Consider the following 17853-nt stretch of genomic DNA (forward strand, 5'->3'; position numbering starts at 1 on the left):
CGTCCGCGACTTTCATTGACGTTTAACTTAACCTTGCCCGTCGCGGCACATTGGGCAACAGCCTCGGGCGATTATATAAAATTGCATTAAGCTTAACACCGTCGATAAAATTGACAAGATGGCCGTGTTTAAGATGCCTTTAACCGGCATCAAATTGCGTATATTATGGGCCGCGTAATTCCGGTCCTGTTGTTATTACGATGCTCAAAATTAAATGTTTATACTGCACGATAATTTGATACGATATCTGAACGGTTTTATTATTTTATTTTCAATTAACTTTTTGCTCTTTAAAATTTACACGTGATTCACTGGATCAGTGGTCAGATTAAAAAATAAATAATTCTATGAATTGTTTTGTACTGTCACCTCTGTAATAATTCGAGTGTGACCGATTTAACCTAAGAAATACATTAAATTTATGACCGAATTGCAGTTGTAATTTAATTAAAACACAATGCATTTATAGATTATATTTTGAAAGAAATCATTCAGATAAGATAATTATTAATATTTTAATATAAATAAGCACGAATTAAAGCTCTTTCTTAAATCCTGAATTTATGAACCGTAGATAACGTACTTTAAGTATTGATTTTGTAAACAACTAAAAATAATATATAATATTTAGTTAGTTATACTATCATCTTAACAAAGTAACCTACTAAATTTAATTATATAGAAATATGTATATATATAAACTTAAAATTGCATATTCCAAAATAGGCAAAATTAAAATAGTTTCCCAGGTTTTATCTCCAGTATCAAATCTTTATTTTAGTGTAGAGATTTAAAACATATTAATTTTTTCTATGTCTTATCCTCAAAAGTAAGACGTTGACTTTCACTCGGCGATTTTCTTTAAATATATCTTTATTTACTATTTTATTTTCCTTGAAATTCTTATTTCTCGTTGATTATCATAAAATAGTTTTTTGTAAAAATTAAAATTATACGAATATTTTTAATGATTTACAATAACTTTAATTTTAAAAAACTGAACGCAGAGCAGGTAGTGATAAAAGGGACAAGGGTTTCCGATTTGCACTTTTAAAATATTGTATGACAATATAACTTGTATGCCCGATTTTAGAATTTCGACTTTATCTTCCCGGTCAATAACATATATTAATATAATATAATAAGAGTGCAAAGATCAATGACTTAAAAATGATATATAAGTTTTTGGCAAGAGACAATGTAGTAAATGCTATATAAATCATACAATAACCTATGTTAGCATTTTTCTTAAAATTATAAAAAATCTCATATTGGAATTTTAAATAGATTAATAATGTAATGATTCTGTACTCAAATATTTTGATAAATGTTCAATAATATTTCGTGGTCATTATAGTTTAATTATTAAATATAATATAATTACACTTATAAATATTGATCCAAATTGTTGTTAATAAAATTAGTGTAAATATTTTCTACGTACAACGATATTGTATATATTATATTTTAATACTGTAAAAAACGTATATTTTCTTAGGGGTCCATATTTATCATGAATTGAGAAATAAGAAGCACTATGCAGAGCGCGCACCGTTTTTAAATGTATAAGCCACTCTTACTTTTGCTAGAGTGGCAAACATGCATCACCATACTTAATCTATATGAATCTTTTACTAATCAAAAAATATTGATTTATACATATGCGGCTATTTCTATAGCTATTTCATATCAGATTTGTTCTGCCACATAGTGCTGTCAATTTACAAGACAGTGAAGCGTTTTTTATAGCGCTTCTAAAAAAAATATTTGATTAACTTTCATGTGAATTATTTATATTATATTTATTTTAAATAACGCAAAATACTCTAAGCATGTTTTTATATATTTATTTTAATATCATAATCATCTTGTCGGCGCGTAAGAATTTATTTGTAGAAAACAATATAAAACTTTTTAATTTTAATTTCAAAAACAGCGTAGCGAAAAAATATGATTTTTTGTTTGTTAAATATTTTTTTTTTAAATAATAAAATAGTTTTAGCTGCTTAAAAAAATATTATTTAAAAAAAATCAATGTACATATAATAGACTATGATCTTTTTATTCATTAATCAGTGAACAAAAACATATACACGCAGAGTTGATTACTGAAAGCAAGGGTAAATTTAAAGTTTTTTAAAACAAATAAAACACTAATAATTTTAGAAGCAAATAAAATTAAAAAAAATGTGGAGTAAGACAATGATAATAAAAATTTAGCAAATTTATAAATAAATCATTTTTTTCGACTTAAAACTCACAGCTATGATTTAGAATTAAAGTCAAAAGAGCGATAGTATATTATTTTCAACAACAAAAAACCAATACTATCCTGTGTACTTTCATGTCTCGGTACATTTCCTATTGCATGTGACCATTCACAGGAGCAAGTGATGATCACGGGTTAAACGATGTTATGGTACACTGCCTCTTAAAAATAAATAGATTCGTATCGAAACAGCTAAAACACTATATTATAAATCAACTAAAATTTATATTTGTAGCCCATGTTTAAAACCTAATTATATTCATATAGAAAAAGTACTAAAATAATTGTTAAACATAATTAGCCAACTTAAAAACTACATACGTATTATTATATGTATTATTAAGCTTGTTCTTTTTGTGTGGATGTGAATTTTTAATATATTAATTATACAGTTACATACATATGATTTGACTCAAAAAATGTTAAATAAGTTTATAAAATAGTTTCCGCCAAAAAAATCATATTGAAAGGATTTATTATGCAAATGTTAAAAACAATTAACCAAAACAAAACGTATAAATCAAGTATCGGGAGTATTAATTTTTATTTGACTTTAATGCAAAATTAATGATAGAAATATTTAAATTTTGCAACTATAAATAAATATATAAAAATTTTAATGTATAGAAAAAATATTCTTTACATGTGTTAATTTAATATGTACAAAAATTAATTAAATATCATATTTATACCCATAGTAATAATGATTTAAAATAATTTATATGAAAATGAATCACTCGTTCACATTCACACTAAATTCATATACGAATAATAAACATATTTATTCACCTTGATTTAGAATGACTCACACTGTTATTGTTCTATTTTTTTAAGATTTTAAAATATAGGTTTGACGCTTACTTTTACTATGCATTTAAGTCTCTGATACAAAACATACTATTATTATCAAACCGTATCATTATATTTCATTATACACAAAACTGAATCAACATAAATAAATAAAACCCTACGTAGATCGATAGACAATCAAAACAACGACGTAAAACTACTCAACGTGAACGTATTATAAATTTAGATCAACTTTAATTTTGAACTAGAGGGTTTGCGTTCGCTGTTGTGATATGAACTGTGTCAGGGCTTAGTCTTTTCACGTTTCGCAATATGACGTCATAGTTAAAATACGACCCTTTCTTGTGGCTCACGCCATAAAAAAATAATCTAAAAATAAAACCATCAATAGACATTTTTAGACGGTCGTAGATGTAGCGTGGAAAACGTTTCGATTTTCTCGATTTTCCTCGCTACTTTGCTTCACAGCGACCGACGATGGCAATTGTACCATCAAACGCGGAACGATCGCCATCATCAAAGTCGGAAAATTGAGTTACTCGTCTATATTACACTTTGTCTACCATCTCATTCTTCAGTACTTCAGTCTGCCGCTGAACGCCAACACAAGTAGTACATAGTGTTTCATTACAAAGCATACATGTTTTTTTCATGAGCGACATCCGATATTGTTTGAACAAGTGTTTTACTGTTTAAGTGAGGAAATACGTCATTTCCACATAAATACGATCTATACAATAACATTAATATGCAATTAACTACTTGTGCAATATTCAACAGTGAGCAAAAAAATATGAATTAATTAAAGCAATATAATTGATTAATATTATCGATGTTTTTGTTGCAGAAACAAACAGTTTCGTGGGCTTGTCGGATCTGACAGACAACAGAAATTTATGGCGACAACTTCTGGCAGAATGTCTGGGTACTTTTCTGCTAGTTTCGGTTGGATTGTGCAGTACTATCGCCTTCGAAAGCAATAAACCGACAAACTTACAGATTGCTATTACTTTTGGATTGATCGTCGCAACAGTAGTCCAGGTAATTAATTAGTAATATTATCCCTAAAAAAAACTCTCGACGCACTTGTAATATCATGGAACTTTCGCAAACATAAACAAATTATAGAAAGCTACAATTAATATAATATACACCTATACTAATATATACTATATATATATTTGTAATTTCCTCATATGAATAATAAATGTTTGATCCTGATTTCAATTAAAATATTTATAGCTTTAAGCATAAATTTCTTAACATGTATTTTAGTAATATATAGATTTTGATATATTTAAGCAATATTATGATTAATACGTGTCATATAAATGTCTCAAAATAGTTCAAATCATACAGGATGTGTCGTAATCAGCGAATTTTATTCCGAGTGCGATTTATCTTCATGTTACGAGATGAGCTTCCAAAAAAATAATAATCCCATCATGCCGATACCATGTCAAGGTGAATTTAGTAACATTTAATAAAGTTTAGATTCACATGATCGAATCTAGATTCACAATACAAGATGTCTACATTCATATGCGCATTTAATGTATCATAAGTAACGTGGGTTACTTAATAAGTGAATTTTGAGTTCCTATATACGTATGATACAAACGATTCGGTTCGGATGAATATATAAATTACTAAAATAAGTTTTAGAGTGCATCGTATTATATTTTAATTTTAAAGTAATAAATTGTTTTATTAAACAATTTATTACTTTAAGACTACTAGATTTTTGTACTGAATTCAGTACAAAAATCTAGTATTTGTCCTTCTAGAGGAAAAATAGAAGCAGCCTAGTAAGATCGAACAACTGTATTACAATGTCGCCGTCCTTTTTTAATTAATGAATAATTCATCATTAATCTTATAAATAAAAACTGCCAATACTAAATCAATCAAATTAAATATACATATATGTATTTAATTATTCAACAATCTACTTTCTGTTTCGATATTCTAAATACACCTATTAACCTTAACCGTCACGAATTTTCCCAAACTACGTCCGTTACGAAACGATTATTATATAATAAAAAATGTATTAATGGAAGTAACATATTCAGTTTCGCAACCGAGAACCCATATGGATTATATTCACGCGGCGACCATGAATTAAAAACGTAATAAGCAAAAATCAAATCTGTCGTCACGTCGCGTTCGGTTAGCATAAACTTATCGATTATATTAATTATGAGTTTATTACCTAAAATTCACTAGTGTCTATTTATATTTTTTATTATAAAACGCGAGCGCATATGATTTTTTTAATAACTAGTTTGCACGCCGCAAATGTCGACCGTAAACCGTCAATCACGCGAACGCTTCATCGAAAAAAATTTGGACCGAATAACGATTTGTGTCAGCTATTGCCTTGATCGATATTCGTAGGCCTATTGCGTCTAAATTTTATTTTATTTTAATCATATAATAAAGTAACAATTTAGGGAAATTTAGTATCGATTTGTCCATATAAAAAACATCAGGTTTTAATTATTTTAATTAAATTAAATAAAATACTGCATGTGGGGTGGTAATTTATTTGGTCACAAAATTAGGTGGTACTCTGACGTGACGGCGGCGAGGGCAACATTCAATCTTTGGTGGACCATCACTGAGAGCGCGACGGTCGGCCGGACCTCGTCCGACGATCATTCATATAAATTTCAATAACCTTGTAACTATTATATAACATTCGATAAAATGTTACTGTAGCGGCCCAATTTGTGTGCGATCGCCAAAATAGATTAATGTTTATGTAGCTATTTTCAGAATTTGGCCTATTTAAGGAAAATACGTCACTTGATACAAACTTTTTATGTAAATAAATCGTGATCTTTTCCATAATAAACGTACAATTTTTAGCCCTTAATATATTAGGGAATCGCTAAATGGTCGTTTTTTAATTGATGTGCTTTGGCCGTTGATACTTAAATACGTATTATATGATATCTGTGTTAATGCACATCTGGACTCCATATTCTGATATTTAAAAAATTGAGCCTTAAACGTAATTTATATAAAGTTTCTTTTATATTAAACATGATAGTGAATAACAATTAGTTTATAACCTACTGAAATAATAATAAAAAAAATATGTATATACTTTTATAGAATAATATTTAGTAGACCTATCCTTAACTATAATTACAGCTGGCACACTCTCAACTAATGACTTGCGGGTGGTTTCTTGCAGCTAATTTTAGGTTTACAATTGTATTGGGCAACCTTTACTTTTAATTTTGCCCATAAATGCTCTATGGGATTTAGGTCTGGTGACTGTGTAGGCCATCCTAAAAGCGTCAAACTCCTACTTTTTTTAATCAGATTGTAGCGTGATCTATGCTTGGAAATGTTTTCCAGTAGAAATCCTTTAAAATGGATTCCAACATCGAAATATAAATGTCACTATACTTACTACTCTCGAAAGTGAACATGTTTCCTACCCCTACTGCCGCCATGCAACCCCAGACCATAACGCTTCCGCCACAATATTTGACTTTGGGTATTACGCAATCAGTTAAATATTTTTCTTCGGCTCTTCGACGCATGTGTACCACACCAGGAGTCCCAAAAACTTTAAATAATGTTGAAAAAGGATAATTATTTCAAAAAATTATTACTTAAATTTTTTTTAATAAATTAGGTTTTCAATATATTTTTTCAATTAAGAAATTTAAATTTAAAGTTAGTTTCCTCGGATCAAATAACTATCGTCTAATCCTTAGATGCCCAATCTTGGTATTTATGGGCCCACTTTAACCCAATTTATGTGATTATATATTTAGTCAATAATATGCAAAATACGGATGCAATAAAATTATATTCGCTCTTTTAGCTTCTATTAATTCGCGTTTTTTGGTATTTTTAAAATGTTTATATAATATTCGAAAAAAATTATAACGACAACTAAAGACCGAAATCATGCAACTGAATATAATGGTCATTTAAGCGAGACTGGACAATTTGACCTGCAATATTTTTTTTTAAACTTAAAACAAACTCATTTGTATAGTTCTCAGAATTACGGTTAAAACTAATTGCTAAAATATTTGGGTCAGATTATGCACTTGTAAAGTGTTACAGACCATTTTAAAGGGTGCCCATTATTATGACCATGGCTGTAGTTCTTAATCCTCTATATTCTTTTAAGATTTTAAGCAATAAAATTTAATAAATAAAAAAACATTTTGGATGACTTGAATCAATATTACACATTTCCATTTTAAATGATTTTTTCAATTTATTTTTATTTTTATTGCACTAGATAAATATATAATATTTAAACAACTTAATTTTATATTTTAATAAACACTAAATAAAATTAATTTTAGGCGTCATACATGTTAGAATATGTATTTTAATAAAATATTATCAATTCTCGCGATCAATAAATATACCCCTTCTATTTACTAGACTTTAGACAAAAAAATACAATAAAAAAATCGTTATAAAAATATTTATAATGTATAATAATTAGACACACTTGATATATATCAGCAACAATTTTTTTTAAATAGGTTTGTATCTTGTAGTATAGAAACAAAATTTAAGTTTGGTCCAGTTCAGTTACTTTTGAATTCTCGGGTATCTTCTTAATTATATTATAATTTTATTTTAAATCTTATAATATTTTACTTACGTTCTAACGGATTAAATAAAGAAAATGTCAACCAAATTCCTTGATTGTTTTTTTTTTCTTTCTTTAAATATGTCGGTTAAACGTAATGACCTTAAAATGTTTACACATTATACATAGCCTCGTGACATAAAATAACAAATCTATAAACTCTATTTATATATTTTCATTTGTTATTTATCCATTTAATTATAACTACCAAAGTCAAAAACTTGCATTAGGTCTATAATTTAATATTTTTATAGTGTAATACATTTTAACTATATGAATATTTCATTCAAGAATTGCATTACTATTTGATACAGTAACCAGTTGACTAAATCAGGGTTATAGCAATGAATCATGAATATATTACTAAATGTAATAATTTACTAATACGCTTGAATGAATACTACAACTCGTGTATGTGTAAATATATGTATATCGTAAAAATGTTTTAAGTTTATTTGATAGACTATTAAGATACTCATTTATTTAAATTTAATAAACATTTTAATAATTTACATAATACAGTTTTTACTTAATACATTCCATTACATCCATCATAATTATTCAAGATTTGTATTGAGTTGTCGTCGAGATCCGTATCGAGATTCCGACAAAGGTCCCCTCGTTGGTCCTATTTGGCGCAAGGACAGTCAAATTAATTTTGAATTGAATCTTAATACGATACGTAAGAAAATTTAATTTCGGCATATCGAATGGGCAGTAATTTATTTTTAGATATGAGTTACAACTAAAAAAATACAATTACATCCGTTAAAGACATATAACCTTTCTAAATGAATCTTGACGAGAACATGAATAGTTATCAAAATTCTAAGTCTAATTCCATTATTTAACCTATAGCAATACTTTTTAACCACAGCAGAAAAACCGTTTTTTTAGAATTAATATATATATATATATATATTATACATATATAGTAGTTATGCATAAGAAATGTCTCTAAAAATATTATTCTTCTACAATTTTCGCAGCTGCAATTCTAAACCTAGAAAATTCTTTGATATACATATATAATACACATATAGAATTTTTTTTTGCAATTATTACTTCTATATCTAAATAGAATACACATAAAAATATATTAGTAAAATAATGGTAAAATAAGAAATATATATAATATGTAAGATTTTGTATAAAATATAATTTTTTTTAAATATAAGTTTTTATGTCAATAATGCATTTCTTAATAAAACCACAAATAATTTATTAGACTTTATTATAAACATCACTTAAATATCAGTTAAAATAATATAATGAATCATGTTTTGTATAATACATAAAATTTACAATATTTGTAGTAGTAATATATTTATTCAATATATGTATGTGACGATAAATTTGATGAAATAACTGTGGGTGCAAAATTGTTGGCTAATAATGTTCCGGATATAATAGAACCAATAAAATCCACAGTAGAAAGCATAGTAAAATCACTATATTTAATTAGTTACCCAAAAATTTACATACCTAAACATTCGAACCGTAGTTATGTGAATACATACTATAATTTTATTAGAAAACTATATTTATCAAATCAGGTATATACAATAAAATTGATTTAATTTATTTTGTATATGTTTGCTTACGTAAATTAAAAAAAACTGCGACTAATCATACGATTTTTCACTTTTGCAACAACAAAAACATCCTTAGGTTTTTATTTAATTTATTTTCGCAAATAAATATACGCATATGAGGTTAACGACGTCGATAAGTATTTATTTAATTATCTCCGACCTTCGCGATCTCATCTTGAACCAAGCTTTTTTCGGACAAATTTCAGTGGATCAATGCTAACGCCTTCTGCAGAAAAATCGTTAATTTATTATTCGGAATCCTGCAATTAAAAAGAGCATTATACGTAATCTCCTCCGCAAACTAACCGAAGAATAAAAAAATCACTAGACTTTCGCAACGAAGGTCAGAGACATGAATGAATGAGACGCGTGCGGGCCTAACAAAAAAAACATATGTATTAAGAAGTTGATCGCCCCGGGCTAGAGCCGCTAAAAACGGTATGCATATATTGGAAATGCAGTCATATTTGGGTCACTTTTTGCATATAAATCTTGAACCGGTTGCGAAATGTTGCTTTAAATAGATTTTTTTGGATGAATCAGTAGTCGTTGAGCTCATTTGATTAATATACTCATTTGATAAATAGATGAAAAGCTTTCTTTATGGTCTACCGAGAATCATTTATGTAATATAATAACCATGTGATAATACCCAAAATGAGGTAAACGATAAAATCTCGGGAATAATAAATACATTACTTTCAAATGATTCGTATGTAGTTAATAATAAAATATCTAATAGTTATTACAACAGCTACGCCTAGATTCAATATTTTCCTTTTCACTTACATATCACTTTCATATTAAATTCGTTATTGTTGATACAATGTTTTTCAGCAGTTTTGTAGACTAAAGATTACAATAAAATAATATGTTATATAATTACTATTTATTTGTGGTGATACGCGATTTAAGATAACTTTTTATTGCATGATGTTTTATAATTTAATAATGAATTTCAAAGCTTTTTTAATAATTGGCCAAATTTTAGTGTTTTATTTTATTTACTTTAATTAATTTCATTTTTTCAATAAACATTTAAAAAGTTTAATAAAAACACAGAACTGATGAAAATCTGATATCATATCTTTATTTATATATTTGAGGTTTTTTGCACACTACTGTATATGTATTTATTACAAAAAAAAACACGTAAAACTTAATCTAGTGGATATTGTAACTCATTTTTGATAAAATTAGTTAACTTGTTCTCATCTTGAGCTGTTTATGATTTTTCAAAAAGTTTTCTATAATTTATATTGGCTATTCATTATAGTGTATGTTTGTCTTCAATAATATTATTTACATTAAATTAAACTATATGGAAAATCAGTTTTTTAATAATTAAAGGGGAGACCAATTAAATGTTTCTTTGCATACAAATATATTTTTATGTAATAAATAAAACCACACAGACCACCGATGTAGAAGAAAAATAACTACTTAAAAATGTTTTATTAGTCTCCTTGAGAAATTTTAATACGATTTTTTGACGCTGCTCATTATCGTCATTATTAGTCGATATATATATTTGACCTCCCATTAATCCATATTATGTACAAATTTGCCATAACACACGTGATAAACGTGCGAATTGAAATATGCTAATTATATTAGTCATGTCAACCTTCCACGCGAACAAATAATCATTTAATTAGCCAATTTGTTGATCGTTTTGAGGTTTTCACACGCTGTTGAAGGAATCGTGTCCACGTTCGCAATTTCATTGTCGCTTGCTCCAAAAACGTGTTCAAACAAAACGATTATGCAATCGCCCCCCAAGAGTTGTCATTTTCAAGATCGCAGAAAGGAAAAACCGGTGTCTGACCGGTCGACCACTGAATCATCGACGCTTTTTATTGACGGTTGTGATAGATAGAGAAAACGCGTTTCTAAACTTGAATATGGTCAAGCCCACTATTATCAACCCTTAATTACATTATTTTAGTATTTGAATAGAAAATATTTTAAAATATATTCTTATGAAATGAAATATGCTTTCAAAATTATTACAACCATTTTTCTATTGCCTCCTTATCTTATAATTAACTTTCTATATAAATGTTGTTAAAATATTTAAATTATGGAAAAATATTACGATTTAATGCATTTATGTATATCAATTATTTTATTAAAGTACTATATATTTTAATTATCATTTAAAAAATAAATTAGCTGTTGATCTCTTGTGCTCAAAATTCTCATTTTTTCTTCCAAAATCGTGATGCCCTCGCCACAGTTTTGTCATACAATATATAAGTACTAGTATAATTAAATATAATCAATTGCTTTTTAGTTGCCTCAGGTGATATTATATTATATGTACAGAATGTTTCTAAAGTATTTTTAATATTTTACAAAATTTTCTCTAATTTTTATTTACTGATGATTAATGTGTAGAGATCAAATATAATACATAAGAGTTGTTCCTAAATTATAAATATCATTATGATAAATAAATTTACATGCTTTCAATTAAAATATCTAAAACTAATATCTTACAATTTTTTTGCTTAGAAGTTTAATTCTCTAAATAAAAAATAAAACCATCAGCCGTTGCAAATCAAGAAAAAAATATTTTTCAATCTCTTTTTATATAGACTAATCAACCCTTTGAATAGTATCGCCGTACATCTACGATGGTCGATTTTTTACTGTTTTGAGGTACCCCAGATAGTCATATATTCATGTATAACTGAAAAAAATAATAAATAAAGAACATTATAAATATATAAAAAAAAAAATCGAATTGATATAAATTACTTATATAGAAAATAATACCAATAAACTAAAGGGAAAGAAAAAAAATTACATAAAAGCGCTAACAATTTATACTAATATTCCTTCGTATCTAAAATTTCAATTATTGAATTATTCATTACAATATTAATCTGTGTGATTAGGAAAATCTAGGAAAACCTAATTTGTGATGATCGATTGGAATGATTCCGATAGGAATTAAAAACTATTATATAATTATGATTCCAATCGATTATCACAAATTAGGTTTTCCTAGATTTTCCTAATCTCACAGATGAATATTGTAATGAATATTTAAAATAAAATTGCGCTAGGTCATGCATAGTGGCATTTATTAATTGTAAGCTACATCAATAATTATAATTTAATAAAATGTTCTCACTGCTTACTCAGTAGTTATTGATTGTATTCACCCCGTTGTAACGCATTGGGCTTTTATGTCAAATTTCAACGCAAGATTCACAATAAATAATTGGTATATTAGTTCATGAGTCAGATCTTTTTTATGCATTATACACCAATATACTAGCTGCAACACACCTGCCGATCTGTTTCGATGTTTATCTTTTTGCGCATATGTCAAGGGAAAGATCGCAGTTAGCCACATCTCCGCGGTGGCTAATTATGTAATTAATGTTTATATACGGTCGAGCCTTATGGCGATCGACCGATCGCAAATGACCTGATTAACGGCCTCCGGTGAGTAAAAACTCGTCTGATTTATACGGCGGCGTTGATTTTTCTCTCTTGTCCGAAGGTTCAATGTCGGGTCTTAATTAATTTGCTGAAATATCGGACCGTGTTTCGCAAACGTGCCGACCGGCGCAGACAAGATGGCGTCACGTGGACAGCTGGCCGATTGAGAAAAAATCGTCTTCGGTGGGTTTTTTTATCGCTTTCGACCTCGCTGATTTTTTAATTTAATTTAGACCTACAAGTTCATAGTCCCAATAAATATCTATTTGGAGCAAAGATTCCCAGAAAGGGCCTTACCTTGATATAAGTTGAAAAGCGAGGGTAGGAAATAATACAATACTTAGAAAATGTCTGTGCTAAATGTATTCGTTCTGCATTCTGTGACAACTTTAAGCTGCAAAAATCATAATTACAACCAGGGCCATGAATGGCATTTTATATTATATATTTTTAATATCGTAATAAAATTTCTTGAATAAATAATAATAGGTACGAGCTAACTCTTTCTATGCTACAAATAAATATAAAAAATAGCCACCGTTGCGACATATTTTCTGAAATCATATTTTATGCGAAATATTTTAATTGGTCATGAAAAAATATTAAAAATATCTACTCATAATATTTACCTGATAATTAGTCGTGTTTTCCTAGCTGCTCAGTGTTGCCATATAGTGAATTTCCAGTTCAGGTCAAAGACAATAAAATAGTGTCATCGCGGTGAATTTTTATAACAATATTACGAGTGAGAATCGAATGAAGCAGGTCACTTTTGCCAAAATGTTACAAAAATCAGCAGGTTACAAACAGCAGTTGTCTCAATTAACTAAAATCTTCATGTTTTCTCTTTAAAACAAAATAAAAAATGTAGTTTACATAGATGAAGCTTACATAATTGGTGACATATGCTAAAGGCAATGTCTCTCCGAATTGAGGTCTTCAAATATATACTGCTTGATAATGATACAATTATTATTTTATTCAAAAGAAAGTAAAGGTGTCATTTTTGATTTTGATTCTAGACGCAACAGTTGTAATATCCATTTAGTCCTTATTCGATGACTAAGTAATATACAATAAATGTTTTTTTTACATTCTACATTAGTGCCATTTCACTATTAACTATTAACTTGCGAAACGCGTGTTATGACACATTTTTGACACGCATTATAGAAATATCGGTTCGTTGACTCGGCAATCGCCATTCGCATAAGCTCGCATTGCCATATATCCAAGTCGCGAATAAGCGCTGCTGCATTCAAAGTTAATTAACATAACGGCTAAATTTGCGACTATTGCCATTAAAGCGCGCATAATGCGCCCGTACACGTTCACACACACGCACGGGCGTGTATGGGCGCATTAGATGTCTAATATCAGATAGCCTCCCGGGGAATTAATCGAACGTTCGCTTTGCCCTGAGGCGACGGACTAGTATCTATCGGCCATAAGTGGAACGGATGTTGCAAAATATTACTATCAAATAAATAAACGCGGGCGATTTAGCAGCGATTCTGACCGCATCGTTATTTTTAACATTTTAAGGTAATTAAAAAAAGGGGAAACACGGAAAGGAAGTGACGGGTAAGCGCGCCCCGGCGAGCGAATTCCGCGCGCGAACTTTAACAGGGTTGCCACGTTAAAGAAAATGGGTTAAAAATAACTGCACCCATTGTATACTCTGTAACATTTAAATCATTGGCTATACATTTTTGTAACATTAAAAATATTTAGCTTATATAAAGTTAAAACATGTATAGTATAAATTAGTAGAAAAATCATCCGCATCTTAGTGTCGGAAAATACCGTATTATATATTTTTATCAAATGGGCAAGATCGTTATTCTCTGAGCGGTGGTAGAGAAGCTTGCGGAGGGATGATGTCAGTGGAAGATCCTTAGAGTTCTGATTGGTATGGCAGCGACAGTATAGCGGAGGTTAATCCCTCTCTGCTGCGGTGCTCGTATGGTAGAGTCTGGATATAAACGTTCATGACCGTATGTTGCCAGCGGGCGGACCTGACAGTGTCTTCGAGTGTCTGCCGGTGTCTGTCTGGTCCTCATTAGAGAGCAGTTTTATGTATTCAGGGCTGCAAAACATTCATGCAGCGATCATCCAGCCAATCGTTGCACTTGATTCTTATAACAACAAAATATGTATACGCTTCTAGAAAGTGACATTTGTTTGATGGACATCTCCGAGGTCGAATTGTGCAACGGTAATTGTGGCTTTATTTGTTTTTTGTCTTCCGGTGATATATTGTTTCACATGACCGTTTCGTAACAAAGAAATAATCATTCAGTGCACCGGATAATCCTTACGTGTTATTTATGGAAAACCCTTTTTTTCTAGTCGTAAAGAGGGCTTTGTGTGGTCCCATTTTTTACACTAGTGTCTAGTTTATCCATATTGATGAACGATCATTTTTGTCACAGTAATTAACCCAAGTTTAAGAATAAGATCCTCCACACTTAGTATAAAAATATCCAGTTACTATCTGTGCTTGTATCCCAGCCCCTATTTTAGGCGCGATATAATAAGAATCGCTGTGTTCTCACAGAAAATTACACATCGCTAATAATTTATTTAAACACCTAAGGGTGCTATTGACAATGCAATTATTCTTAAAAATTCAGTTTTGGGTTCTGGAATGATTTCGTGAATCTCAATCGCGTTCTCTCGTGACTCGCCTGTGGCTGTCGCCATTTTCAATACGACCGTTTAAACAAAAACATGCGCTGTTATTCACAACAATAGAAGAGAGAAGCAAATTTTAATAATTCCGAATTTTCCGAATTTCCAAAATCCGAAATCTTGGGATTTTTTTTCATTCCGAATTCCGAAACGAATTTTAATAATTTCGGAGAGCAATACAAAAGGTTTGCATTACTAATCGAAGTGAAATTCTGTACCCTGAAAAGAATAGATATCGAGCAAATGCACGAGTCTGAATCCTTAATTATGACACAAAATGTATTTTTTATTTACAGTATTGAAATATTTGATAAATCTATTTTATATGCTGTGAAAAATTGAGAGAATTTTTTAAAAATATTTTTTATTAATATAGCAATTTCACTTTTTACATGCACGTACAAAAGTTTTGCAAAACTTAGGAAAAAATATAACTGATGGTAAAATAAAATCTACATAATATTGTCATAAATTACAATAAAATTATATAAATCCAATTAATTTTGTCATAATATGTTTAATGATATGTAAACATAACTCGCATGCCATATATTTTTATTTGCGTTTTTCACGCAGAAAAATCGATACTTAAGTAGCTGAAAAGCAATCATATTTTATGCAATTAGCTTCATAATGCCGCAACGCTATGCATTTTTTATAAATTAGACTATGTATTTTGCCACTACAAGATTTTTCATCCCGAGAAAATATTTGCATGCGAGACGAGTCATCAGAGCGAATTTTTTCCGCATGGTCAGAACAGAAGCTCTCTCTATGAATATTTACATAATACAATATATGCTAATAATATGTCCATTGAAAACTTTACACTTTTTGTTTCGATTATATTTATAATATGCGGAAAATTGCACACGCGACATGTTTCTTTCACCGGCAAAAAACTCACAAAATGAAACGTTTACAGATTGCTTTGTGTATGATATTAAATGATATAATATATTTTAACGTTTTCCGGTCTAATTCTCCGATCAATCGAAGTGTTGCTTGTGTAGTCAAAATTCAATATTTCGAACTTACACGTCGCAGATATGTATCGCGTCGTTAATTTTCATTTAAGATAAATAGGAATTCGTGCGAGATTAATATGTATAAATTTATTATGTGTATGGGCGAATTCGGGCTGTTCTATAAAACATATGACACAATTTTCAATAATTTCAACATCATTTTTTTCTTCATTGATAAAAAACGCTCACCTAAATTTTTGTTCAGAATTTGTTTGAGCAGCTGGCTGAGGTCACAAACGTTTGATCGTTTGTCTTATGACCCGCGATGACCGTTCGGAAATTCACACGCGCGTTTTGGACATGTTATAAAAAATATTATCGACTATTAATTAAACAATAATGCATGCAGATGTGTTCAAACTTGTATTATTTTTTTTAAATATTCTAAAGATGTAATCCACTAAATGTTAATATAATATGGAACGTCTAGAATCAATAGTATACATGCCAACTTTTGTGGTTTATTTTCTACATACATTAAAAATTAGCATCTACAAATGTAGTGTTTTATTTTTTATTTTATAAATATATGGTATTCTACATTAGCTAAAGTGGCTCATAGAGAATAATAGAGTTTTTATATCTGAGATGTACAACCAAGCTTAATTGAATTAATCATCACGATATTCTTTCGTGATATTGCGAGAATCTTAAAAAACGTAATATGAGATGATCGATAGGAATTATTATTATATAATAATCACTAATTAAAATATTTCTAAATTCAATCATAAATATTAAAAATCTGGCAATTTCTTTACGTTTTAGTTTAAATACGCCATGGTTGTAAATATCGGCCAATCAGTAAGTTGAAAACTAAAAACAATAACCAGTAAAATGTCCGAAGGGTTGTCAACTACGCCTTTTAACAATTTCTAAAAGTGTTAAATAACATTAAAATTTCAGCGAGTTGACAGCGAAACGTATTCTAGCTCTCCCAAAATAAAAGCACTGGTAAATAGGAATGGATAGTACCCGTTTTCATTGAAGTATAAATACTGAATTGCTTACGCTGTACTTTTTATATATTGGAGCCAGCTTCTAGTATGCTGTGGAGTAAGGCATCATAAAGAGTGCGCACTACTAAAACGTTCCTGAAGTATTGCGCATTTCTCAAGATAAAATTGAGCATCTTTATCTATATGCTATGAGTCCGTGCAAAGTGCAGGCCGAATTACCAGTGCTTTTTAAACGTCACATCAAAATCCTTAGTAAAAAAGGCTTGACTATAATATATCCGCCGAGATGATTCCGCTGGCATCAAGGACCTTAAATATGAAATTATGTGACATTTAATGACACTTCCATTAGCTCTTTTACCGCGGCTAATGTCTTTGCGCGCCATTTCAAAATTTGTGGGGG

At 29.2% G+C, this 17853-nt stretch overlaps 1 protein-coding gene across 2 annotated transcripts in view; it reads left to right on the forward strand.

Moving 5' to 3' along the window:
- Drip (aquaporin homolog protein drip) overlaps positions 1 to 17853 on the forward strand; it is a 55358-nt gene that overhangs the window by 22839 nt on the left and 14666 nt on the right. The window contains exons 1-2 of one of the 2 annotated variants that reach the window (XM_088199228.1): positions 3664 to 3858; positions 3927 to 4120. In XM_088199228.1, the coding sequence (XP_088055354.1) occupies positions 3828 to 3858; positions 3927 to 4120 (225 nt within the window). In that variant the 5' untranslated portion in view covers positions 3664 to 3827. Of the gene's footprint in view, positions 1 to 3663; positions 3859 to 3926; positions 4121 to 17853 lie in introns of those variants that run through there. The other variant, XM_088199229.1, reaches the window with a different exon arrangement.

This window comes from Plectrocnemia conspersa, unplaced genomic scaffold (genome assembly GCF_051122295.1).
Source record: "Plectrocnemia conspersa isolate PC_06_02 unplaced genomic scaffold, ASM5112229v1 ptg000012l, whole genome shotgun sequence".
Lineage (NCBI taxonomy): Eukaryota > Metazoa > Arthropoda > Insecta > Trichoptera > Polycentropodidae > Plectrocnemia > Plectrocnemia conspersa.